This window comes from Camelus bactrianus, chromosome 9 (assembly GCF_048773025.1).
Source record: "Camelus bactrianus isolate YW-2024 breed Bactrian camel chromosome 9, ASM4877302v1, whole genome shotgun sequence".
Classification (NCBI taxonomy): Eukaryota; Metazoa; Chordata; class Mammalia; order Artiodactyla; family Camelidae; genus Camelus; species Camelus bactrianus.
In genome coordinates, this window is record NC_133547.1 from 70,414,380 (window position 1) to 70,441,898 (window position 27,519).

At 37.5% G+C, this 27,519-nt stretch overlaps 1 protein-coding gene across 1 annotated transcript; it reads left to right on the forward strand.

Annotated features, from left to right (window-relative positions):
- The first annotated feature begins 653 nt into the window (after positions 1-653).
- On the forward strand, positions 654-27,128 carry BBS2 (Bardet-Biedl syndrome 2). The gene is made up of 17 exons (XM_074370709.1): positions 654-964; positions 5,151-5,382; positions 9,433-9,554; positions 9,817-9,879; positions 10,641-10,718; positions 13,614-13,718; positions 13,802-13,888; positions 16,404-16,539; positions 16,779-16,918; positions 17,768-17,912; positions 17,996-18,167; positions 18,790-18,919; positions 20,100-20,231; positions 20,722-20,859; positions 21,628-21,740; positions 25,804-25,952; positions 26,649-27,128. The coding sequence occupies exons 1-17, from the start codon at positions 848-850 to the stop codon at positions 26,753-26,755; spliced, it is 2,166 nt and encodes a 721-aa protein (XP_074226810.1). The 5' UTR covers positions 654-847; the 3' UTR covers positions 26,756-27,128.
- The last annotated feature ends 391 nt before the right edge of the window (positions 27,129-27,519 follow it).

A 27,519-nucleotide genomic window follows, 5' to 3' on the forward strand; every position in this document is an offset into this window, starting at 1 on the left:
AGCTGTGAGAGAGATAGTCAGACATGACTCCCGAGATTGGTGCTGCCCAAGCTGTGAAGTCAGGGTAAGGACATTCCAGGCACAGGGCTATTGTGAGCAGAGGTAGAGAGACTAGAGATAGCATCTGAGAAAGGAGTGATTCTGAGGAAAGAGGCAGCAAAAAAGGAGGCTGCAGAGACCTGGGAGAGCTTTGTGTAATGTTGAGAAGTTTCATGACTTTCCAATTTTGCATGTTTGCATTTTAAAACATATAGGGAATTTTACAAAGGGCCATGGACTATTTAAAGGTGAAGAGTTTAAAGCGTGATTTTGGGGAAAGAGGGGGTTGGATTGATATACTTAATGAAGTAACTACTGTAGACATTAACGTAACAGCTGAAGTAAGAGGCAAAGTAGGCATTAATTTATTGAATTAATGACCCTCCGGAGTGCGGTAGAAGTGTGTGCAATCTGCAACGGTGCAGCAGCTTGGTTGCGGTACTAGAAAGAGAAGCCCCAGAGGGGCACTGGCTAGGACACTGCCACTGTGAGCTGAGTTGTCGAACCCAACGCGGTTAGGTTACTGCAAAAAAACACGCAACCCAGCCACGCAGACCCAATTTCAGCCTCAGCCCAGCGTGAGGCCCGACCGCGCAGCCGCAGACTTAGGAGGGCGGGTCTGCGCAGCCGCAGAAAGAGCTGGCGGCCTGGGGTCCAGCTCCGTCCCTCTCACTTTCCCGCCCAGGCCTGAGGCGGCCGGAGCCGGTGTGGTCGGGTTTGGTCCCCGCGTCCCTCGCCGTGGCGGTGAGGCCGGGTCCGGGGCGCCGGTCTCAGTCCACTAGCCCTTTTCTTCTGAGCCACCGCCATCATGCTGCTGCCTGTGTTCACCCTGAAACTGCGCCACAAAATCAGCCCCCGCATGGTGGCCGTAGGGCGCTACGACGGGACTCACCCGTGCCTGGCGGCCGCTACCCAAGCAGGCAAGGTAACCGCTCCCACCCTCTCCTATCCGCACGGGGCTGGGACCCCAGTAGTCCCCAGGGCCTCCGCGGGCCGCGCCCCTGCAACCCCGCCCTTCATTCTCCAACTCCGCCCCCAGCCAGGGTTGCCCGGCAACCGGTCTGTCGTCTGGTTAGCTCTCCATCCTGTGCAGAAATGATGAATCATAACGGGGAACGACTTTTCTGAGCAGTTAACGTTGTCTCCAGGCACTTAGACTCAGCCAGTGTTGGAGTCTCTGTGCAGATAAAGAGCTTAGGGAAGAGAAATCCCCAGGAGGCAAAGGGCTTGGATAGGGTTAGAAGTAGTGGCAGACCCCAGATTTGAGCCTAGGGCCTCTGCCTGTCTCTCTGGAACTACCTAGTATGTCACACTGCCTCTCAGAGCCAAATAACTTTACGGAAAAAAAAAATTACAAAGATCCCTAACTTAAATTACTCAGATTGCACTTATGATCTTTATCCATGTATATTCGTCTCTTCCTATAATTTACTCAGTAAGTACCTATTAGGTGCTTACTATGTGCCAGGTGCTGTGCAAGGTGTGGGAGTCACAGAGATGAAAAAGGCATGGTCGTTCAACATTCACCCGAATTACTGAACACCTCCTTCGTGCTAGATCTTGGAAATTCACAGATAAAATTGGAGTTCTTACTTTCAGAAAGTTTGTAGTCCAGAAGGACAACAGACAAGGCAGATCAACAAGGCACTGTGTATTGATGGAGATATACCCATAATACATGGAGTATAGTGACACCAGGCGTAATAACTTCTAATAGGTACAAAGCCTTATTACATTAAGTATTTCAGGATCCTTTCTATGTTGCCAACGGCAGCAGCATAGCACAGGTTTGGTAGATCCTGGCTCCAGTACCTACTAATTTCATGACCCTGAGCTAGGTACTTAATAACAGTATCTACCACATAGGGTTGTTAAGAGGATTAAGTAAGTTACTACACGTCATGTGCTTGGCATCTAGGCAGTGGCTGCTGATTGTTAGCTGTCATTTTCTTTTTATTACTCCCACTTTACTGATTAGAAGTAACGGTTCAGAGGGGTTCAAAGCAATGTTTGAGGCTGCTCAACTGGAAAGTGTAGAAATGAGATTAGAGTGCATGTTCTGTGACCCAATGTGGATTTAATAAGCTAACATTTATAGAATGATTTATAGTTTTCAAGACACTTTCACCTATGTTGTATGTTTTCTCATATGCTACATCTTGGGATGCATAAACAAAAAGTAATGATTCATTTTCATTAAATGGTATATAATAAGAGTAAAGCATTTAGCACAGAACCTGGTGGATAATAATGTTAGTTGTAATAATGTTAGGAGGCACTGACAAATACCAAAAATAAATTCATATGTCTTCTGCTATAGATGCACAGCAGCTAAATAAATGGGCTGAAAAGGTCCCATTGATATTAGCTCAGCCCCTGATTCATTGAGGGCTTGCTGTGTGCTGGGAACTGTTCTTAGCTCTGCAGGTACAAGGGTGAATGTGACAGACAAGTTTCACCCCCTTGGAGGTTACCTTTGAGAGAGGGAGCCAGACAGTTAATACACACACACATACACACACACTGTCTCCATAGGAGAGAAACTGAGTAAGGGGATGGGGCTGATGGGAGATTGCTATTTTAGACAGGGTGATCAGATAGGCCTTTGAGAAGATCACTGTGAATCAGAGGTCTGTAGGAAATGAGGAAACAAGCCCTTCAGACAGGTGGAGTAAGTGTCTTCCGGGCTGAGGCATCAGCAAGTGCAAAGGCCTTAGGGTAGAGGTATGTTTGGTGTGTTCCAGGAACGTGGGAAGGCTGCTGGAGTGAAGTGAGGGAAATGGGGAGATAGCTAGTGGCAGGACCATCTAGGGCCGTGGTAAAGACCTTGGCTTTAATGAAGTTAGTGATGAAATTTGGTTTATGTTTTAGATAAGGGGTGACTGGCTGGTGTTGCAACAGAGATGCAGGGAGGTGAGTGTGGCGGCAGGAAGATCAGGCAGAAGTTTCTATGGAAGCCTCTTCATTAGAATGTGACCTAGAATGGGAGGCAGGGACACAATTCTTGGTCTAGGTTTTTGGAGCTGGGGGGAAAAAAAGGAGAGACAGAGAGAGAGAAGGTCCTATGTTCCTTGTAATTGGAATACTTTATGCTCAGAACTTTAAACAAATCTGAAAATTTCTGACCCGATCTTTTATCTTGAGACTTAAAAAAAATTGGTAGTATTTTATGAGCCAAATAATATACAAATATATTCTCTTTTAAAAACAATTAAACATTTCAGGTAAGGCTAAAGCCCTCCTTGACCGTTGGGGCCTGTGTCTCTAGAAACAGGATTTTGTCATTTTCAGTGGGACTCTGTTGTGAATGGAGAGCTGACTTACTGGGATCTGGTTTCTGAACCTGAGCAAGGATAATTTAAAAAGGAGTTTCTTGTAGGATGAACATCAGTGTTTTCCTCTGGATGCTTGTTTCTTCTCAGCATGGAGTTGAGGGGCTTAGTTGGCTTGATATTGTCAGCAGCACCCCCTCAGCTAGAACAAATATGTGAATTTCAACCAGTCCTTTGGCTGAAGGCACTGGGAGTAATCTGTTTGTTGTGTGACTGAGCTTGGCTTTCTCCTTGCCTGTGGAACAGGTGGGTCTCCTGGGCACTGATTTCTGTGTGCAGAGAACATCAGGAGGGGAACTAGGGAGAAACCAGACTCCTGGGATACTTGTTGCTTTTGGCATCAAACCCTAAACTCTTTCCCTTCCAATAACAATGAATATGAAGTCCATAGGTTATTCCCCCTCCTGTTCTTTCTTAGCATCTCTAATTACTAGAAGACTCTGTAAGAATTCTTTTGTTCAGAGCTATTATAAAAGGAAGTAAGATGTGGCTTGAGATTAGAATCTAGAGCCAGACACCAGGCTTGTGTCAGCCCTGTTACTTATCAGTGGCGAGACCTTGGGAAGGGCCTTAACCCCTCTGACCTCATCTGTATGTCAGGGCTTGTTGTGAGGACCAAATGCAGTAACGTTTGTAAAAGCATATTATTAAGTATAGATAAAGGAGAACGTGAACACAAAATTGAGCAAATACATACCTTTTATACATGTTTATATATTTTTCTACATATTCTATATTTAACCAATCTTCTGAAATTTATTCTTTGTTGAATAGGCTACCTTGTTTATATAATAATTTAGTATGAATCCTACTTAGATTTATACCAAAGGGTGAAATGCTTATTTAAAATTAGCAAATTTTAGAATTAGAAGGGACTTAAGGGATCTTTAGTCCAATTTCCCATCCTTTTTTTTTTTTTAATTGCCTCCCATGGAGCATTTTTCAGAAAATGAAAATTTCCCCAATGAAACTTAAATACCATAGATATACTGTATATCTGGCTTTTTTTTTACTGGCCCTTTGGGGCTCCACAAGCCATTCTAATGTCTCAGATCCCCCCCCCCCACCTAGTTACCCATCTTGGGAGCAGTATCACCCCTCTTGAGAATGCATGTTCTAGTCCAGACTTCCTTACAGATGAAGCCCAAGGAAACTGAATGATTTGTGTGGACACTCAAATGATTATATTTATGATTGTTGAAATTGTTAAATTAATCAACCTTGAGCAAATTATTTCTGCCTTACTAGTATAGACTATGAAAGCCTTCAAGAAACTTGATGTGTGTGACTCAGTTTAGGTTTGTGAAACAGATTTACTAATTACCACATTTAAAACTACCAGTTTTAAGGGTTAGGAAGTGAATTTGTTAGACACTTGGATGAAAAATACTAACGGAATTGTTTATTACTCTATTTTCTCTGATGCTGCTGGTATGTAGCAATTTTCATTGTAACTGGTGGCAGCTTCCTATAGGTTGATCAAGAAAAGGCTGGTTTTAAGAGTACTTTAACATCCTGCTAGTGGGTAGTGTATAAGCTGCCCTGATAAGCAACAACTAGATCTTGGCCATTACATTGTTCTTTACAAGGTTAAGAACTACTGGATTTCCACAATTCATAGTGATTGAAAGCTTGCCATGCACAGAACTGTGAATGGGTGTTTCAAGTTTTGTATGTGATTAAAGTGACTTATTTGTTGATAACCTGAGTTTTTAGAAAGATGTATGTTTTTACATTTTTGGTATTTTAAGGGGATATAATTAACTGTTTTTGTTTCAGGTTTTTATTCATAACCCTCATACACGGAGCCAGCATTTTGGTGCATCCAGAGTCTTTCAGAGTCCCCTGGAGTCTGATGTTTCTCTTCTCAACATTAACCAGGCAGTCAGCTGCCTGACTGCAGGCGTATTGAACCCTGAACTTGGCTATGATGCTCTTTTAGTGGGGACGCAGACTAATCTTTTGGCTTACGATGTCTACAATAATTCAGATTTGTTCTACAGAGAGGCAAGTATACCCCTTTATAACCATAAAGCTCCGATTACCTGTTAATGTTCATGATTTTTTTTATACTTGAAAAAGATCAGGCATTTATTTTGGTTTATTATGTGACTGTTGTAGTACAGTTAAAAAATATGAAGATTTTGCCATTTGCATCTCCTTCATGTACTTGACATTTGTTTGGTCATGGTTGGTAACCACTTGTTAACACTCCAGCTTATCTCTCCTGAGATATATCTGATACTACCGTCTGTCAAGATTTTCCATTGAGAATTCAGCCAACAGCCAGGAAGCCAGCAAACAGGTCTCTTGGTGGCTTTGCATTGAAGTTTAGTATAGTAGTTTATAGGAGAAGCACTTACTGTAGCCTGCCATCTGCAGGCTGTTGAAATTTTAATATCCAAATAATCCATATTTATTATAGAAGAGGTATGGAAGCAAAATAAAAATAACTACCTATAATTTCTTCATTTGGAAATAACACTTAGCTCTTGAATTGATTTATTCAGACTTTTTACTAAGTATTTGTGAGTGGATTTTTTTTCTTATAAGATGGGATCATACTATGTACATGTAGCTTTTACTTTTTTTCTATGACAATTTTATTGAGATAAAATTCATATGCCGTATAATTCACCTATTTAAAGTATACAGTTCAGTTGTTTATAGTTTGTTCAGAGAGTTGACAACCATCATCACAATTTATTTTAGAACATTTTCGTTATCTTGAAAGGACACCCAGTACCCATTAGTAGTCACTCCCATTTTCCCCCAACTTCTCACCCTTAGGCAACCACTAATCTACTTTCTGTCTCCATAGATTTGCCTATTCTGGACATTTTACTGCATGTATCATACTTCATTCTTTTTATGGCTGAGTAATATTCCACTGTATGTGTAAATAAAATTTTATTTATCCATTCATCAGTTAATAGACACTTGGGTTGCCTCCACTCCCTGGCTATTACATGTGGCCTTTTTATTCAATAATATATATATTGTGAAGTATTTATATCAAAGTTATTATATATCTGTGCTTTATTCTGGTTGGCTCTATAGTATTTCATTGTGTTAACATATCAAAATTTGTTTAACCCATTCTGTATTGTTGCATATTTATATTATTTCCATAGTTCCTCTGTTATAATTGATAATTTCATAAGCATATATCTTTGCCAGCTTCTCTGACTATTTCCTATGGATAAGTTCTTAGAAATGCAAATTTTTCTTTAGTATTTTTTTATTAAGGTAAAATGTACATAAAGTGAAATCCACATACCTTAAGTGTGCAGTTTGATGAGTTTTGATCCCTGTAATCAACACCCCCTTTAAAAATATAGAACACTTCCATTATTTCAGAAAATATTGTGCCTCATTCCAGTCAATTCCTATTCCCCATAGATAGTCACCATTTTGATTTCTGTCACCTTAAATTAGCTTTCCCTGTTTTTGAACTTCATACAGATGGAATCATATAGCATACAAATGAAATCATACAGAATGTACTCTTTGGTATCTGGCTTCTTTCACTCAGCATGTCTGTGAGAATCATCCGTGCTGTTGCTTTTAGCAGTAGTTCTTTTATGTTGCTGAATAGTATTCCACTGTGTGACTATGTCACAATTTGTCTGTTCTTCTGATGATAGACATGTGGGATGGACATTTGGGTTGTTTCCAGGTTTAAGCAATTATGAATAAAATTGCTATAAACATTTTTGTACTAGTCTTTTTGTGGACATGTTTTAGTTTAGGAGTAGTTGTACCCTTTTACATTTCCATCAGCAATGTATGAGAGTTCCATTGCTGCACGGTCTTTGTCAACATTTGGTGTTACCAGTGTTTGTAATTTGAGCCATTTTAGTAGGCGTGAAGTGGTATCTTACTGTGGTCTCATTTTGCATTTTTCTCGTGACCACTAACATAGAACACCTTTTCTTGTGCTTATTTTTTTGTTTGTCTTATTTTGTGAAGAGTTGAAGTCTTTTACCTATTTTTTTATTGGTAGTTTGGGTGTATTATTGATTTGTAGTTGTTCTTTGGATATACTGGGTATAAGTTCTTTGCCAGATTCACATATAACAAATATTTTATCCCAGTATGTGGTCCCAGTATGTGGCTCATTCCAGTAGGTAGATGTCTTTTGATGAGCAAAAGTTGTCGATTTTGATGAAATCTAGCTGATCGGTTTTTTTCTTTAATGGTTAGTGCTGTTTCTGTCCTAAGAAATCTTTGCCTATTCCAAGGTCACCAAGATACTCTTTCTGTGGTTTTGTACAAGACTGAAATCGAGTTTAGGACTGTATTAGGGTTCTCCAGAGAAACAGAACCAATAGGGTGTGTGTGTGTGTGTGTGTGTGTTTGTGTCTATGTGTGTGTATGTATAGAGAGAGAGAGAGAGAGAGAGAGAGAGAGAGAAAAGAGGGATTTATTTTAAAGAATTGGTTCATGCAGTTGTGGAGGCTGGCAAGTCCAAAATTTGCACGGTAAGCCAGCAGGCTGGAGACAGAGGGAAGTGTTGATGTTGAAACTCAAGTCCAAAGGCAGTCTGGTGTCAGAATCCTTCCTTCCTCAGGGGAAGTCACTCTTTTTTTTCTATTTAGGCTTTCAACTGATTGGCTGAGGCCCACCAACATTATAGAGGGTAACTGATTTAAATGTTAATCTCAGGGGGAGGGTATAGCTCAAGTGGTAGAGTGCATGATTAGCGTGCATGAGGTCCTGGGTTCAATCCCCAGCACCTTCTCTAAGAATAAATAAATAAATAAACCTAATTACCTCCCCTCACCAAAAAAAAAAAAAAAAAAAAAAAAGAAAAAGAAAGGAAAGGAAAAAATGTTAATCTTATCTAAAAAATACTTTCACAGAAACAGCTGGAATAATGTTTGACCAATGTTGGGTACCATGGCCTGGTCAAGTTAACACACAAAATTAATGATCACAAGGATTCAGCTTTACAACTGCTGAGTTAAAAACCTTTTTTAAGTGAGATTTTGCATAGATATTGCTAAATTGCTTTTTAGAAAGATTCCTGTCTTTCCGCCTCCCCCTCAGAATATGAGAGTGCCTGTTTTATCACAGCCTAACCAACAACAGATAGTATTGTCATTTTCCATCTTTGCTAATCTGGAAAGTGAAAAATGACATATTGTAGAATGAACATCTTTCATGTTTGTTGGCTATTTGTATTTCTTCCCTTGTGAATTTCCTGTTTATTTTTGCTTGGATTGTTTACCCTTTTCTTATTTATTTACTTTATATTAACTGTCTTATTAACAAAAACTATTAACTCTTTGTCTTATATATTGCAGTTATTTTTCCCAGGTTATTTTTTACCTTTTAACTTGATTGATTGACCGTTTAGTAGTTTTGATTTCTTATGAATTCTTTTCTTTCTTTTATAGCCAATCTATTTCTTTTATAGTTTTCATAATTAAAGACTATGTAAGTAAGGACTGTTTTCCTGTACAGTAAACAATTAGTATTTCCGAAGATGTCCTTGAATCTTCTAAAAATAAATTAAATTATTACACTTACGTACTTTACTCAAGTCTAAGACATTTATTAATTCTGGATGGTGGGTCTATAGGTGTTTGTTTTATTGTTTGTAGTTTTTAGTGCTTTACAATTAAAAAGAGTAGTAGTAAGAGAATTGGGTAATAAGTATTAAAAAGATTTCCATCTGAAATGGTTAAAATAGATTACAAAAGTTTGGCTGTTTTAAAGGCATAAGTATTGATTCTCTAGGGAATTTGGCCTCTAGAACCTGGTGGTCCAAGAGAGCCTGACATTTTCTAGCAGGCTATCGTAGCAGATTAGTGTGGGAGGCCAAGGGCCCGAGTTTATCCTGGATCTCTGATCATCCTTGCATGACCACATAACAGCCCCAGATGCTGTCCTCTGTGGACAGCCCTGGCCTGCCTCTCAGGAGACCATGTGGCTTCTCAGAAGTGATGACAGAGGAATTTGAGTATCCAAATAAAAATAAGGATCTGTGTTAACTCTAGCATGCCTGCGCATCATTGTGTTTGAGAGTTTATGTCTTTTCTTCCTTCTCAGGTAGCAGATGGGGCCAATGCAATTGTGCTGGGGACACTGGGAGACATTTCCTCTCCTCTTGCAATTATTGGTGGAAATTGTGCTCTGCAGGGCTTTGATCATGAAGGAAATGATCTCTTTTGGACGGTATGAAGAACAAAACATTCTCTTTAGTGCTCTTAAACATTTTTACTTTTACTGTTCTTTAGGTCTTGTTTGTTTGTTTTACCACTGACTCTAATAAATAATAAAAACAAAATAGAACAATACTTCTAATTCATACTTTAGAAAAGAATATGAGTAATTTGAATTCTAAATTGGTGATTTGTATCATTCTCTTTCATGTGGCTCTTATGTTTGCATTAAGTGAAAAAAGATGCTATATCAATGATTTTGGTTTTATTTTTAGGTTACTGGAGATAATGTTCATTCCTTGGCCTTGTGTGACTTTGACGGTGATGGGAAGAAAGAGGTATGTGGGGGAGGAGAGACTTCTTTTGCTCAGCTCAGTTCATACATTTTCCCATGACAGTGACGTTAGTGTTGAGAGAAGTGTTAGCTTCTTATGGTTGATTTTGGTGCTCTGTTACCTCAATGATGAGCCAACTGGCCTCATTTGTCTTTCTCCTTTCTTTTGAACAATAATTCACTTGTGTCAAGACCTTGATGTTTCAAAGACACAGGACAGGGAGAGAGGGCAGAACAGTTGATGGGATTGCAGTCATATTCCCAATCTTATAACTTGATTTTGATGCTTTGAGTACCTAGTTCTCCATTTTGGCCAACTTTTCCAAGAATCTAAAAGTTTTAGAGATTGGCTCTTAGCCTTTTTAAAGCTATTCTATTGGTAACTCTAGAAATTAGCTTCTTGAACAGCTGGTGAAGTACTGTGTTGGACAGTGACTTACCCTCCACCTGTTCACAGATACTAGGCTCTGGCTTTTGAAACAGGGCTTCCACCTGGAAGCAGACAGACATTGAACCAGGGTGCCTGGTGGAAGAACTTGTTCTGGTAGGGGGTTTAGCCCACGTGACAGGATCTGTAGTAGCCACTTTTTCTTCACTGACCAAATCTTGACATCATTAGAGGGAATCTTTCTGAGCATCACATTACTGGGAAATTGGAACTTTTGAGTGTCTGTAGCAACAAAATAGCATGTAATTTTTTATTTATGGAAATTTTGCTGTGTTCACTTGCTGAAAAAATATGCATGATTTTTTTTTTCCTTTCAGCTTCTTGTTGGATCTGAGGATTTTGATATCCGAGTTTTTAAAGAAGATGAGATTGTGGCAGAAATGACAGAAACAGAGGTAACAAGTGCCACCTCAGAATTATAACCTTGGGTGAGATAGATCAGCACAGTCAGATATAACTTCACAGAGAGCATGGGCATCTTCTCACAACCAGACTGTTTTTGGGTAAAAATTGTGAAGATTAAACAGAGCTGTACATTACAGAGAAAGAAGCATTTAAATATCCTTTATCAAGATATATTTTGAAAAGACTGATTATGTGTTCAGTATAACTTTTCTCTATTTAAAGGTATATCTCTTTTAATGAGCTAATACATATTAATAATAATAATGGCAACCATTTATTATGCACCTGATATATGCCAGGCACTTTTCTAAGGGCTTTACATGAACTTCCTCACTTAATCCTACAACAGCCCTATTAGGAAGGTATTATTAATTCTCATTTTACAGATGAGGGAACGTGTTAAACTTCTTTGTTACATTACTTTCATAAGGTCATGGCTATTAAGTGGCGTGGTCTAGATTTGAATCCTTGTGCCTTGTCCTCCACCTCTCTATCATGTGTATTAAATGGGATTGAATATTGAATGAAGGCCATAAATGAGATTTTTATACTTTTCCTCTTTCAAATTAAGTACTTCTGAGGCACATTTCTGTAGGTAAACTTAAAAATTAGATGTTGGAGAACTTGACTAGTTTCTTTGTGATTAGAATTACGCATGTAATTGAACCCGAGATGTTTCTTAAAGAGTTAATTTTTTTAAAGCAGTGTCTAAAGGTTGCTCTTATCCTTTGTAGTTTTGGTATTCTTAGGATATTTATTTGCTGCTGGTCTTCCAGGATTGGGCAAGATGGAAACAGAGAAAAGAATTGGGATATTCTGAATTAAGGAGGGAGAAGAGGATAAAGGAGCAATGGCTTGTGAATTGTTAATGGGTAGAAAAAAAAACCAACAGAAGGAAGTCTTAGAGATCAAAATGGTGGAATTGTGCAAAATTTAATCAGATGATATTTGGAAGTCTGCATTAGAAAAGCTTGAGGGCTCTGGCCTCAATACTGACCTTGGCCACTTGTCCTTGCTTCTCGCCACTTACCAAAGCTGTCTGGGAAGGGCAGGCATCTGTTCCCCTAATTACAGAAGGGAGACCAAAAGCAAAGTATGCATATTGGAACATGAAGTGTTATCAATGATTTTAACTAGTTTACCTTTATTATAGATTTTTACTTTTTATATGTTCATAGTTATTATTGTAATTGTAAGCTGATAGTTGTGGATAGAGGAAATTGAAGGGGAGAAATGAGTGCCCAAAGCAGCAATCTGAAGCTGTGTGTCTGTACAGAGAATTCTGTTTGTGTGTGTGTTTAACGTGTGCTCTTCTGGAGAGAAGATCCTTAGCTATCAGCTTCTTAAAGGGGGTTGCCATCACGCTGTTACCCGTCCCTACAAAAAAAACCAGCTTGAGCACTGGCCTGCAAGTGCTGTGTCCTGCACTACCATCTCCCTTTCATTCAGATATGTAGCAAATCTTTTTCCATTTGGTGGGAATCTTTGAGGTTTTGTTGGCTTTCTGTTTATTGTCAGTACTAGATGTGAGGGAAATACATTCTTTGAAACACCTTTTTCCTAAATTCTACAAAAGGACAAGAGAATATGAAATAGAGCAAGAGGTTTGAGATGCCTGTTGATCCTCTAGTCCACAAAAGAAGAAAGTAGTGAACTAATGAAGGACTAAGGAACCTAGGGAATCTGGGGCTAAATTTGTGAAACTGTGGACTTTATAACGTTGTTCGTTTCAGGGCTGTTTTCCTGTCCTCTGGGTTTGATTTTGCTCCTAGTTCAAATGCCTTTTTGCACATCAGCAAAATTATAATTAATTTGGCAGTCAAACAGTACTGCCAAAAGAATGTCTTGAGCTAAATAATTCTGGAGTCCTACACAGCACTTTGTATTCAGAGTTAAGTGAAGTGGGTGGTTTTATAGAAAAGCTGTGGGTGTAGAGGAAATTACATAACTATTCTCTGCTTTACACAGTTTATTTCCTAAATATCTCTTATATTAATGTCAGAGTTAGAAAGTGGATCTGCAGGATCATAGATATCATTAAGCTTTAGTTTTAACATTGAAGGATAATTTCATTCAGTATCTAAAATTTTATCCTTTTAAGTATGTTAAATCCTCGGATAGTTCTGTAAATATTTTGGTATAATATATGCATTCTGTATATTGTTAGATACATACACAAATCCATGTGCTGGGTTTTCACTTTTCAAAGGATTATATTTTCTTCTAAAAATGTCTTTCATCTCTAGCAAACAATAAATCATATCATAGGAAAGTATACACTTAAAGGATGTTTAATTGTGGGTTTTAACTATATTCAATACATTGTAATAGTCTATAATGAAAAAGAATATGATAAGGAATATATCTATGTATAACTGAATCAATATGCTGTATGCAAGAAATTAACACAACATTGTAAATCAACTATACTTAAATAAAAAAAGTCTTTAAAATTTAGACTGTAGGAAAAAAATTTAGGCTGTAGGATATTGTAAGTAAGGAAACTAGAATAATCATTAAAGCATTTTGAGTTATTGTGTGTTACGTCTGTTGTATGTATTCCAGATCTTGTGTACTTAGCTTATTCCTCAATTCCTCAATTTTATTATTAAAAAAATACTTTTTTTTGACACTTGCTACAAATGCTTGATCTAAAACAGTAAGCTTTGTGAGTTTATTTAGTTCTGATTATCCAACTCTGAAATAGATGACACAGATCAAAGAGAAGAGGAATACATTCCCCACTAATGGATTGGAAGTGCATTTAAATCTAATATTAACCCACTTATAATAGCAAGGCATGCAATTTTATAAAGCCACGCTTTGCATTAAATTGATCCTTAGTGAAAAGATGTTGGTTGTATCTTTTTCATTATTTTTTGCAGATAATAACCTCTCTTTGCCCCATGTATGGCAGTCGGTTTGGTTATGCCCTTTCCAATGGCACAGTTGGAGTTTATGACAAAACAGCCCGATACTGGAGAATTAAGGTTAGTATGATCTAGCCTCTGATATTCAGGGATTTTATACTTACTGAGAGATTTGTATACTAATTATTGAAATTCCTTTTCAGTCCAAAAATCATGCCATGAGCATTCATGCTTTTGACCTTAATTCTGATGGAGTGTGTGAACTGATAACTGGTTGGTCCAATGGGAAGGTAAGTTTAAATAGTAGAGTTCAAGTATAATTCAGAGTAATAATTGTCTGAGATATATTGGCTGTATGACTCAGAACAGTAACGTGAGAATATAAACTTGAGTTCCTTGGCTGTGCTTTCAGATTTAACTTCTTAATCTTTCCACATTTTTTCTTCCTGCTCTAATTATCAACACTGCAGAGTGAATGGGTATCCTTTTGGTCTTATAAGCCCTATATGGGGGAAAGTCTCCAGGAAAGCTCTAAATCTTTTCTTTGAAGGAATGAGAATCAGTTTAATCAGGTTGATCTAGGCATAGGCAAGTTAAAAAAAGAATTTTTAATAAGCTAATAATGAGCTGTTTGTATAGTTCTTTTCTAATAAATCTTCAAGTCTGACCAAAAGCTTAGAATTAATGGGAAGAATCATGTTACATTGTTTTCCCAGCTATAACTTCAAAATAGAATTTTTTGCTTCTTTCCTTTTTTAACTTCAAATAAGAATTTTCTGCCGTCTTTTGGCAAGTCAGGATTGTCTTGTTAGGACTGTCTAAGTAGCTGCGAGGTCTCCATGGATACCATTTGCCCCAGCTCTTTTTTCTGTCAGTTTCCATTGCCTAAAGGAGATCAGCTAATTCCATCTTTTCTTCTTTGGTTTTTCTTTACTTTTGGCCAGTGCCATGTAGCCTTCCTTTGCTCTTGTGTGAAGAGTAGACTCTAAAAAACTGTTAGGTTGGTTCTTGCTTCTCCATTTGGTTTTGTCTTTGGTATGGGTATTGACAATTATAAAGATAGATTATGTAGTTGCTTATTAAGAAACTTGAAAATCCATAAAATGGACTCTATTCTGGGGGAATATGAATTATTATGATTGATCCAAGAATTAGAAACTACTTGACTTGAGAAATTATCAGAAGTCACCTTCAGATCTGACTCTGGACCTAGATTTTTTATAGTTAAATGCTTTCAAAATTTTAAAGAAATTTCTATTATATAATCTGTTTGAGAGCATAAAAAAGATAAGTAAACTACATGGTTCATTACATAAGTAGAAAAACTGATATCTGCACTTAACCAGAATAGCATTAAGGAAAAATATACAGATCCAGCAGGTGAATGCAGGTGCAAAATTACTAAATTAAATGCAATTTAATTGTCAACTATTCAGTTTTAACTAGCCACTTAATTTTGTCTTTAGTATGTCATTTGTTGAGTTGGAGGGTCATCTCTTCCCAGGCAAAACCTTCATGTTGGATAAAGCAAAAAAGTAGAATATACAAAGGAATATAAATTTGTAGCCCTGTTTCTTAGTTAGCAAATGAACCCTCTTCTTTGCTAAATATTGTGGAAATGCAGTGCCAAAGGCCATTAAGTAGCTAGAAAGAAGCAAGTTCAGTTCAGTCTGAGTTAGAGGGTTCTGTTAAAATGCTAAGAGCTTTGGTTAATACAGTCCATTCATTACTTCACAGGCTTTAGCATCCATAATTTTCAGGCTTACATGATGTTGTTATTAAGAGCATGGTATTCTCCAGACAAGGGGTGGGAGCTAGTAGTAGACTATGACCTAAATGGATGTATTTTTTTCATTGCAAAGTTTGGCTCAGAAAAATATTTATGGAAAGACAGAAACAGTGAGTGGCACCAGTCACAGAGATGCTTGCTCTGTCAGATTTTCTGCAGCTAGCCACTTTTGATGATGCATGTGTTCTTGCTTAGAACAAAGTCATCATTTTAAGTGGTTATCCTCGTTGTTTTGAGATGCATTTGTTTCTGATGGGTTGGTTATTAACTTGCCTCTCTTGGGAAGAGGAGACTCAGGATAGGAGGACTAAGGTACCTCAGTAAATTATGTGGAAGAGGGACTCTTAAAAGGGGCTATTATAAAAGGTTATATGGAGAAAGATTGGGCTAGCTTGGCATTTTTCAAATTTTAGACGTAACTATACTTTATTCATTCACATCTAATGAAGATAAAATCTTTATATAGAGTTAACATTGTCTTCTATACCTCTGTGTGCCAGGCCCTGTTTTAAGTGCTTTACATGTGTTAAATCCTTCAGGCCTCGTTACAACCCTGAGGTGTCGATACAGTTATTTTCCTCGTGTTCTTATTATTGATCTCCAGATGGGAGACCAAGCACAGAATGGTTGAGAGACTTGCCCAAGATCCCACAGATAGTAAGTGGCAGAGCTGGAATCCGAACCCGGGCAGTTTGGACTTCTGCACTATGCTGTATATTCTAAGTGTACTGCCTCTCAGCCAACCCCCTTCTCCAGATGAAATACTGTGTGAAGGCCAATATGTGAAACAGCTTTTGTTTAAAAAGAAAAAGAAGGCATAGCTGACTGAGGTCCCTTGTGGTCCCCTTGGCCTTAGTGGTTATAGGTGCCTTCTGAGAAGCCACAGGGCTCCAAGGAGTACTCTTGAGAACTTGTAGACTAAAGCTGATTTTAAAGCTGATTTCATTTTAAAATTTTGTGTGTTTTTTTTTTAAATGTAGCATAAGCTATTTTTCAAGTTCTTGTTTTATTTTTAGGTCGATGCTCGAAGTGATCGAACTGGAGAGGTTATCTTTAAAGACAACTTTTCCTCTGCCATTGCTGGTGTGGTGGAGGGAGATTACCGGATGGATGGCCACGTACAGTTAATCTGCTGCTCAGTGGATGGGGAAAGTAAATTGGGATCCTTCAAGTAAATCCTTGAAAAGTCAGATTTTCAATTTGATTGGGTCAGAATACCAGAAACCACCACTGTAAAGTATTTGTGTTGATAGCCTTTCATCCTAATAAATCCTCCTAAGTAGGGGAAATGAGAACTTAGGTTTTAAGAACAGGTGATTGATGACTGAAAAGTAGACCTGGCTGTACTTGGGATATTCCTCAGTCTGGTGAGTGTTTTTTCCTCCTGTCAGTCCGGGGCTACCTGCCAGGCACAGCCGAGATGAGAGGGAACTTCATGGACACCAGCGTAGAACAGGACCTGGTCCGAGAGCTGAGTCAGAAAAAACAGAATCTGTTACTGGAACTTCGTAACTATGAGGAAAATGCCAAGGTAAGTCCTAACGTGCAAGGCAGGTGAGAGTCTGAAAAGTGGAGAATGGCCAGGAGGACTGGCAGTTTGAAAGAAGGAGAGTTTCAGTGTCTGCCATGGCGTGGGCTCCCCAGCCCACTGGTGGAGGCACGGATTGCTTGGCCTTTCTGCCAGTGTCCACGTTAAGAAGGCATGTATCCTTTAACCTAGAAATTCCACTGCCGGGCAGTTAAACTCTGGAAATGTTCTCATGAGCATTCAAAGACGTTTACCGCACCACTATTTTAGCAGGGAAAAGTCGGAAGGGACTTAAATTTTCATCAGTGGTAGGAAATGTGTGCTGGGAATATTAAGCAGCTTAGAAGAATGAACTATATATATGTGGATTGATATGGAAGGGTAAGGTATTGCTGAGTGAAGGAAATATGAATAGAGTATCTTTTATCTATTTCAGCAACAAATAACATACAAATTGGCAACTACAGAAACTCTGTGTGTGTGTGTTTGTGTGTGTATATGTACATGTATGTACCAAACGGGCTGGCGGATGAGCTGGGGAGTAAGACTTAATTTGTCCTGTCATGCATAACTGAGTTGGCATGTGATGTGCTAAGTGAATTTCTGTATTTAAAAAAATACAAAAAAATGTAAAAGGCATGCTAGGGTACAGTGGACCCTAACCACAGAAAGGGATGAGGGTATTTTCCTTTGGGACATGGCCTGGTAGAGCAAGAGCACTACTGAGGTGAGTCCTCTGAAGTCTACAGAATCAGATTAATAACATGATGGAGAATCTGTCTTCTGAAGCTGAAATTGACATTAGTTTGCTGTTCTGGTGACCAAGTTGGAAGTGCGTGGGGTGTTTTGCAGGCTGAACTGAGCAGTCCAGTGAACGAGGTGGATGGGCATCGGGGGATCATCCCAGCCAACACCAAGCTCCACACTGCCCTCTCCGTCAATCTGGGGAGTGAGGTGCAGGCTGCCCATGCAGAGTTGGACATTTCCACTTCTAATGGTGGGTTGTTACAGCTGGCGTTTACTGGCACCTGTGCTGTCTTGGAGTGATTCTTGGACTGCTGCCTTCTCTCTTCCCTGCAGACACCATCATCCGAGCAGTCTTGATTTTTGCGGAGGGAATTTTTCTAGGTGAAAGCCACGTGGTGCATCCCAGCATTCACAACCTTTCCAGCTCCATCCGCATCCCAATTACACCTCCCAAGGATGTCCCTGTGGATCTGCACTTGAAAACCTTCGTGGGATACAGAAGCAGGTGACTCTTTGCAAGTCACAGTTCATTTCCAGATCTCACCTAGAGGAGAGCAAAATGTATAGACTTCCCATTATGCCGTGGATTCTCTGGGGCCAGATAAGCCATTTAATGATTTTTCACACCCTGGCAAGGTTTCCCATGATCTCTTATTTTTCTAATTTGAAATCTTTCAAAAAAATAAATGAAGAGTATAAAGTTTAAGATGGTTATTTTCTGGTGATCTCATTTTCACAGAAGTTCCAAAAATACCTTTAATTGATGATTTAGTTTTGGCCTCTAAGACTATAAGGGTCAGGTTGTACCTTTATAATAGAGTTATATATAACCTCAGCTAGTGAAGAAAACCATGAGATTCATGGAGGACAGAAGCCTTTTCACATTCCTTTTAGAGTGTTTTAAACCCTTGGTGCATGCATGTATATATGCAGACTCATATTATCTCTAAATTCCAAACTGCTTTACTATGGGACTTTAACCCCCAAGGTTTTTGGGAAGGGATTTCTTCAATAAAACCCTAAATATCAGCTTGATGACCTGGTAGTGACTTTATTTTCTGGGCCTTGCACTTTGAAGTAACAGTCTACACAGGCAATTCTCTTGTGTTCACATTGGTTGGCCGTAGCACCCAGTTTCACGTATTTGAGTTGACGAGACAGCTCCCCCGATTCTCCATGTATGCGCTGACCAACCCAGACCCTGCCAGGGAGCCACTCAGTTACGTCAACTTCATCATCGCAGAACGGGCACAGAGGGTAAGTATCTGGTTTTTTTCTTTCAACACTTTTGCACTTTAGAATCCTTTGGATATTATTTCATAGAAGGGGGAAGTTACGTGAATGTGTTATTTGGTAGCAGTAAATATGACATGAGTTATGTAGCTTGGAGTTGGTGTATAACCTGTAACACAAATATTGCTAAAATATCTTCCATTTTGGAAAATTATTCAAAAATACTTATTTTGGATAATCAATTCAAAGATTTTTTTTGAATAATTCACAATTGTTTACCTAAGCAGTCCTTAGTTATAGGTGAATTCTTAGCAGTTTTTAATTCCTCTCTTTCTTTTGTTGTGGTCTTAATGTGGTTGTCCTGATCTAGTGTTTCAAGAGGAGCCTGCATCAAAATGGAAATGGGAACATTTTTGGGTTCAAGTACTCCCTTAACTAATTAAATTCTTGGTGGTCTTAGGGAATTCCCCTCACCAGTCAGAGCCCCAGTTTTCTTATCTGTAAGTGAGGATAGTCTTACCTCTCAGGAGGCCCCTGAAGATTACATAATTGGTACAACAGCACTTCGTATAGTTTAAAGGACTAATATCTGTGGATTTTAAGCTTGGCTGGGCTTCAGAAAGCCTCTCAGTAAGGCTTTGTAATCATGTAAATTCTCAGGCCCTTGTTGGCCTGTGAAACTTGAAATTCTATAGGCAGCCCCCTTCAAAAGGCCTCACAGGTGGATGGATCTTATGTGGAACCTTTATTGTAAACCACTGTAAAGTATTATAATTTATATTACAATTTATTCTTTACCTGTAGTGTGGATGTATCTCTGTGTGCTGTGTGTGCATGCATACTTCATTTAAATTTTTTTAAAGGATGGGATGGAATGATTTTAAACAGGGTGTAGCCACAGAAGAGCTGTTGTGTAAACAGAATTAGCATCATACCCGAACAGTTTCTACATTTTGTATAAGATTATGTCTAAATAGAAAATGCTGCAAAATCATGCATGCTGTGGGACCAGACATAATTATGACTGTTACTTAAGAACATGTATGAGGTAGGAAAAAGGAGTGTAAATAGTGTTTTCTTGGTAGGAGGTGAAGTATAATTCTTTTTTTTTTTAAACCAAGAGGTAAAACTAGAAAGAAGGATAACTCTTAATAATGACTGTACTTTAAAAATGGAAGTTCACTTCATCCTCTTCATCTTTAAGGTTGTTATATGGCTCAACCAGAACTTCCTGTTACCAGAGGACACTAACATTCAGAATGCTCCATTTCAAGTGTGTTTCACATCCTTACGGAATGGTGGCCAGCTGTATATAAAAATAAAACTTAGTGGAGAGGTAATTTTTACTGTCATGGGCATAGATTTATCATGAAATGTTTACCATTCAGTGTAAAGTAAGATGGGTGACACCAATTCCAAGGTCATAAAACCACATGTTTCAACCTAGTCTGTTAGTGTTATCATCTCTTTCACGGGGATATAACCTAGAACAATGGTTTTCTGCCTCTCTCCCTCCTACCCTTCACCCATTCCTTGGCTTATTTGGGACAGGTTAGGAATACAGACGAGAGCAAAACATTTTCACTGTGTCAGTGATTTTGTTTTTCAGTTTATAAGGCAAGAGGATTGATTTTTTTTTTTTTTGCCTGCTGCTGGAAGTAATGAATGTGATTTGTAATTTCCTTGAGGGTTAGACCTTTATTTATCACCACATATAAGTTTATGTTCAATAAATGTGTTTAACATGGGGACATTCAGGTACTATTTCAACTAAGTTTGTCTTTAATATCCAAGGATGCTAAACTTATCTTTTTCCCTCTGGATAGATCACTGTAAATACTGATGACATTGATTTGGCTGGTGATATCATCCAGTCAATGGCAGCATTTTTTGCCATTGAAGACCTTCAGGTAGAAGCAGATTTCCCTGTCTACTTTGAGGAATTACGGAAAGTGCTGGTTAAGGTGAGGGCACCTTGTGAATGCATTTCTGACACCATGGTGGTCTAATGACATTTGAAATATTTCTCTTAATGATACTACAGATGAACATGTTACATGATAGTCATGTTTTAAAGAGTTGTTGCAAATTCTTTTTTTTTTTTAAACACAAGTATTGGGGATTGAACTCAGGACCTCATGCATGCTAAGCATGTGCTCTGCCACTGAGCTGTACCCTCCCTCAACTTGCAAATTCTTAAAATCCAAATTGAACTAACATTAGTTAAAGGGTTTCTTTTATAAAAGTGAGTGATTAGCTTGTGACCACCCTGCTTTCTTTGTTTGGTTTAGGGGGATACTTTTAAAAACCTATATTAACATTTTCCTTTGCTAGCTCTTCATCTTATCTGTTGTATCTACTTTGTTCTTTGATTTAGTGTTTTCCAACAACCCAAAATCGAAAGAAAAGAGAAAAACAAATATTGTGATTGGCTCACACTTAATAACAACATTCCCATCCCTGATCTCTAAAATGTTACTATGTATGTTGCTTGGGCTCATGATGCTAACAGGTGGAAAGGATTCACATGAATGTCATCTCGAGTGTTGGAGGCAGCATAGACTAATTATTTCATTGACGGGGAGGTGAAACAATGGGAGATAGTTAAGATGGGACAAGTGAACGGTGAAAAGAAAAGGGCCTTGGTATATAGTCAGTCGTGTCTTCTCAATTTGTCCAGTTTTCAATAAGTTTCTGAGGCTTTTTAATTCCTGGGTGTTCACGGTCTCCAGGTGGATGAATATCACTCAGTGCATCAGAAGCTCAGCGCTGACATGGCTGATAATTCTAATGTGATCCGAAGTTTGCTGGTCCGAGCAGAGGATGCTCGTCTGATGAGGGACATGTGAGTATTTACCATGGCTAAGACAGGTGCATGGTTTAAAATGTCAGCAATATGGAGAAACACATCTCAGATGCTACTAGTGGGAGTGTAAGTTGGTGCAGAGACTTTGGAAAATAACATGGCATTATCAGTAAAGTTAAAAATGTGCATAACCTATCACCCAACAATTCTTCCGGTTTATAACCTCAAGAAACATGTACATATAAACCAGGATATTAGTACAAGAATGTTCATAAATGCATTGTTCATAAGAATCCCACATGGAAGCAATCCAAACTAACATCAACAGTATAATTGATAAACTGTGATATATTCTGTATAATGAATACTACATGCAATGAGAATGCATGTGTCTGAATGACATACAACAACATGGACAAACCTTATAAACATTAATGGAGATTGAAACAAGTAAGACTCAAAAGAACATGTACAAAATGCTTCCATTTATAGTTTGGAAACAGACAAAAACTGTATCATTTGGGAAGCATAAATAGATGATAAAAATATAAAGAAATGCAGGGACAAGATTATTATATAAGATAGTATTTTCTCCTAGGGGAGGAGGGACGCTGTTCAGAAAGAACACTTTGGGAAGCTTCTGGGATGCTGGCAATGTCCTGTTTCTTGACCTGGTTAACAAGCATTTGTTCTATGAGTTTTTCTGAGTATGTATTATATTTTATAATAAAAAAAGTTAAAAAATTTGTGCAGGTCTAGCTTCTTGCTAAGATGCAAAATTTATCTTGGCAATAAAATGTACTGAGATGGAGTCAGTAAAATAGTTAACCAATGTCAGATAAATTTATATGTGTATTTTAGAGGTAAGAGTTAGCCTAAGGTGCTGCTTGTTTCTTCCTGAAAGGCCGGAATCATTCGCAGATTGTTAAATTAGTCTTGTGCAGGAGTAAATGATTTTTAAAATAATTATACTGTTGAAAATTTAAAACACATACAGAAGTAGATTGAATTATGTAATGATTTCCTGTATACCAGCCATTTAGCTTCAATAGTTGTCAGTAGTCATCAACTAAGGGCTCATCTTGTTTCGTCTCCACATTCACCTTCTTTCTCTTCCAGGCACTGTATGATTTTGAAGCAAATTCCAGACATCATATAATTTTAGCCACAAAGACTTCAGAAATGAGTCTTGAAAAAACAATAACCACAATACCACTATCGCACTTAGAAAAGTGTAAAATAATTTCTTAATATCACAAAATATCTAGTCAGTGTTAATATTTCCCCAACTGTCTCATAAATGTGTGTGTTTTAAGTTGTTTTGTTCAAATCAAGATCCAACCAAAGACCAAAGATGATGCACTGAGTTTGGTTGATAAATCTTTTAATCTGTGTGTTTGCTTGCTCACTTTTTCTCCTAGGTCTCTCCTTCTGTAGTTTCCCGTTTTGGATTTTGCTAATTGTATCCTTGTTGTAATGTTTAGTATTACTCTTCTGTCTTCTGTATTTCTGTTAGAATGGTAGTTAGATCTAGAGGATTGATCAGATTCATATTCAGATTCAGTTTTTTGGCAAAAATACTTAATAACTGGTGCTATGTACTTTCATGAGGATGCATGTAATATCTGGTTGTCTCTTTTTATTATGTTATCAGCTGTTGATCTTTGCTGAGATCAATTACTTCTTTTGGTACTTGCAAAATAGTGATATTTTAATTGTTATTTTTTCATATATTAGCTAAAATACTTCTATAAATAATAATATTCTCTCATACACTATATATAAAATAGATAAACAACAAAGACTTACTGTGTAGTACAGGGAACTATATTCAATATCTTATAATAACCTATAATGGGAAAAATCTGAAAAAGAATAGATGTATATCTATATATGTATAACTGAATCACTTTGCTGTATCCCTGAAACATTGTAAATCAACTATACTTCAATTAAAAAAAAATTACATTCCCTCACAAATTAATAAATTATTTGGTTTTCTGAGGTACAGTTTGTACTAGAAAAGCAGGCTATTTATTTATCAGCTTTAAAATAATGGGTTGGTTCCCTAGCATCTCCAAGTTGACCAGTGAGATTCTAAAGTCCTTATTAACATATTTAAATCTGCTTCAGTCCATTTCAGTTATTCTTTATGATGGCTCAGTTGTGCTGTCTTTGGCCAGTGGAAGCCTTTTCAGGTTGGCTACTTACCTTTGGACGGGACCCATCAGTTCCATTAGTTTGTTTTCTTGTATAAGATGTTTTAGGCTTATCTGGTGCATATTCTGTTCTGAATCTGGAATCAGCCATTTCTTCAATGCTCGTTCTTTTTAGTGGGAAATGGTACGTAGAGATCATAGTCTGAGCATTAGAGATGCTGATTGCTACTGTGATGGTTATTGATTCTAGCCCTTTTCAATGGATAAAGCTAGGAAATGTATTCATACTATTTCCACTTCAAATTTAAGAGTACAAGCTCTTATTTAACTTTGATATTAAAGCTGTATCTCTTCTCTCTCACATCGAAAATCATGGCTCTAATCACTATCAACATAACTATTGGCTTTATCTTATAGTACACACAGAACATTTAAGGATGAAACCAATATTACTATCAACAATATGATTGCCAAAAATGGTGTAAGATTTTTTTTTCTAGTTCTTTGTGTCTTTAGAGTCTTTATGTTTGTTCAAGATATGTTTTTTGTCTTTGAGGAGTGTTTTATGGTTTTCTTCATGTAGATGTCAGACATTGCTGGTCAAGCTTAAGCCTAGGTGTTTTCTTTTTGCAGTTGTAAATAGGATCTTCCACATTGTATCTTTCAACTGGTTTTTTGTTTGTATATATGAACACTGTTGATTTCTGAATGTTGATTTTATAGTCTACTACTTTACTCAGTTATCTTATAGTTTAGTTTTTCCAGATATATACTTGTATTATTTGTAAATTAAAATAGTTTTACCTCTTACTTTCCAATTCATTTTCTTCCAGTTGTTTTCTCTGAGGTATATAAGATTTTCACTTGTTTCTTGCCAAATCGCTAGGGCTCCCCCTTTTTCTCTCTCTCTGGCTTTTTTTTTCAGTCAAAGAGATGTTGCTGGCTTTAGGTATTTGTGCTAAACTTGAGAAGTGACCAGCAACTTCTAAATTCCCCCTTTCCTGGTTTATTTATACTTCCTTTAGAAACTATCAGATGTACATTGTATTTATTTTTTAAAATCAAGTTAGTTGATATATAATTTACAATATATGTGCATAAAATTCACCCATTTTAGGTTTACAGTTAATAAATTTTGGGGAATTTATACACTTGTGTTGCTACTACCACAATCAAGTACCTTTCCTAACCTCCAGTCCCTGGCAACCACAAATCTCATTTCTTTTCCTATAGTTTTATTTTTTCCAAAATGTCATATAAATGGAATCATACAATATGTAGCCTTTTGAATCTGGCTTCTTTCACTTACATAATGCCTTTGAGATTCACCCATATTGTTGCAAGTTATCAACAATAGTTCATTCTTTTTTGTGGTTGTTTAATACTGTTCTGTTGCATGGCTATCCACACTTTGTGCATCCATTCTCAAATTAATTGACATTTGGGTTGTTTCCAGACTTTGGTGATTGAGAATAAAGCTGCTATAAATATTTACATACAGGTTTTTTGCAGACATGTTTTCATTTCTTTTGAATGAATACCTCATAGTAGGATTGCTGGGTTGCATAGTAAGTGTATGTTTAACTTTATAAGAAACTGCCAGTATTATTCTGAAACTTGGAAGATAGCCTATCGCCTTGCTCAGTTTTCCCCACCCTCATATTGTGGGCATGGTAATTCTTGGTTCCTAAATTCAAACAAACCATGGATAAATAACTAAGGAAGGCCACTTACCTTCCATGTATTTGGAAGAAATAAGACTATTTGGTAGAAAATTCTCAATGTTTTCAAAGCAAACTTTAGTATTACCCTGTCTTAATGACAATACAGCTAAAAATCTGGTGTGTGTTCCTTTTTTTTATGTCTAAGAAGTTTGCGTATCTTTTCACTTAAGCCTGCCATATTGAGGTACAGTGGTGTTAAATTTCTACTTATGTACACAGGAAAACAATGAAGAATCGCTATATGGAACTCTATGACCTTAATAAAGACTTGCTAAATGGATATAAAATTCGCTGTAACAATCACACAGAGCTACTGGGAAGCCTCAAAGCAGTAAATCAAGCGATTCAAAGAGCAGGTCGTCTGCGTGGTAAGTCTCTTTGTAGCACTGTATTTTGCCTGTAATTTTGGGGTGAGAACCATTGAAGATGGTGGTAGTTTCAAGAATTCATACCAGGGCTTGTATCTATAAAGATCCCTTTCACACTCAGGCTGGTGCCGCTCACTTGAGGTGTAGTCAGCCTGTTTTTTGGCTTTAGTCTGTCTCCAGACTTCAGAAGGAAAGAACACTTTCAGCTCCTTCCCTTAGATCTTGCTGCATCCTCTAAAGAAAAACCTAGTGACATTGACCGAGAGGAAAGCCTTAAATACTCCTGTCAGAAAAAAAGGGAGACGGAAATTTAATGAGTTAAGCGTCCAATTTAAAGTTTAGATAAAGAGCAATAGAATAAACCCAAAAAAGTAGAAATATAGCCAAAGATTTATACCTGGAATCTGTTGTTTTGGGTCAGTGCTTTGACCTCCTTTTCAAAATAATCTTTGCTAGGTGGATATGAGCTTTGATCCTTTTCTGTGAAACTGACTCTTGGTTTCTAGTTGTGAGATGGTCTCTCAGCTTGGTTTGTGATAAATTCCCTCACAAAGGTATCTTTTTTAGGGAATGGAAAGATAAATTAGTTAAGTTTGCACTACCTACTTTTATGTTGTTTAAAGATGGCCTCCGATTTATAATTTCATTTTTAATAATCTCTTGGCTTATATGGATTTGGTGCTTCTTCTCACACAGTTGGAAAACCAAAGAACCAGGTGATCACTGCTTGTCGGGATGCAATTCGAAGCAACAACATCAACACCCTGTTCCGAATCATGCGGGTGGGGACAGCGTCTTCATAGGAGAGGAAAGAATGGGTAACGAAGTTCGTAGAAAGTGTTTTTCTGTAAAAATCTAGGCTGGTTTGCTTTGAATCACATCCTGTGAACCCTCGGTGCTGAGAATGAAAACAACCTTGGTGAATTGTACAAATGAAAGACGAAGCATTGCATTTGAAAAGTGTATTCTTTCTATTTTTAAATCAGTAGTACTGTTGTCAATACTAGGTTTGTACAGAGGAAAAGGAATACTTTTGAAACATTAGGGCTTCAAAGTCCTGTTTTTCTGTACATATGTAAAATCAGTTATAGAAACATCTTTTTCCTTGAAATTGTAATTGAATTTGTAATTAAAAATAGATTGTCTACTTTTTCATTAAAATTTAAAGGTGTTGCACTTTGTGTTGACTTATTGTAAAATAACCACCATATCAGAGTTGCATAAAACTGTTTGTATTATGAGGAGAAAAAAAATGGATATTCAATTTGTGTGTATTTTTAAAAACAATCACATCAATTTATTGAATGTGTATTTATTAAGAACTTACTTACAGTAAGAATGTTCTCAACTTGGGGACCATGCTCAAAGATGGAACAAATATATAATACTCTATATAACAAAAATAAGTTTGAAATTTTCAGAGTTGAGTGTGGAGAAATGTGAGTGAGGTCTAATGCAGTTATAGAGGTTTGGCTCAAATTATCTATTCCAGTTTTCTTCTAGTATGACTTCTCTTTCCTGTGAAGAGCGGGAAGCTACAACAGAAATTTCTCCAGTTCATTTTCAG

Excerpts from the sequence above, each read along its gene's own strand:
- BBS2 (XM_074370709.1), top strand. The coding sequence starts at position 848 with ATGCTGCTGCCTGTGTTCACCCTGAAACTGCGCCACAAAATCAGCCCC. Across the intron at positions 13,719-13,801 it reads CCCGATACTGGAGAATTAAG|TCCAAAAATCATGCCATGAG; the intron begins GTTAGTATGATC and ends ATTCCTTTTCAG. Across the intron at positions 13,889-16,403 it reads CTGGTTGGTCCAATGGGAAG|GTCGATGCTCGAAGTGATCG; the intron begins GTAAGTTTAAAT and ends TTTTATTTTTAG.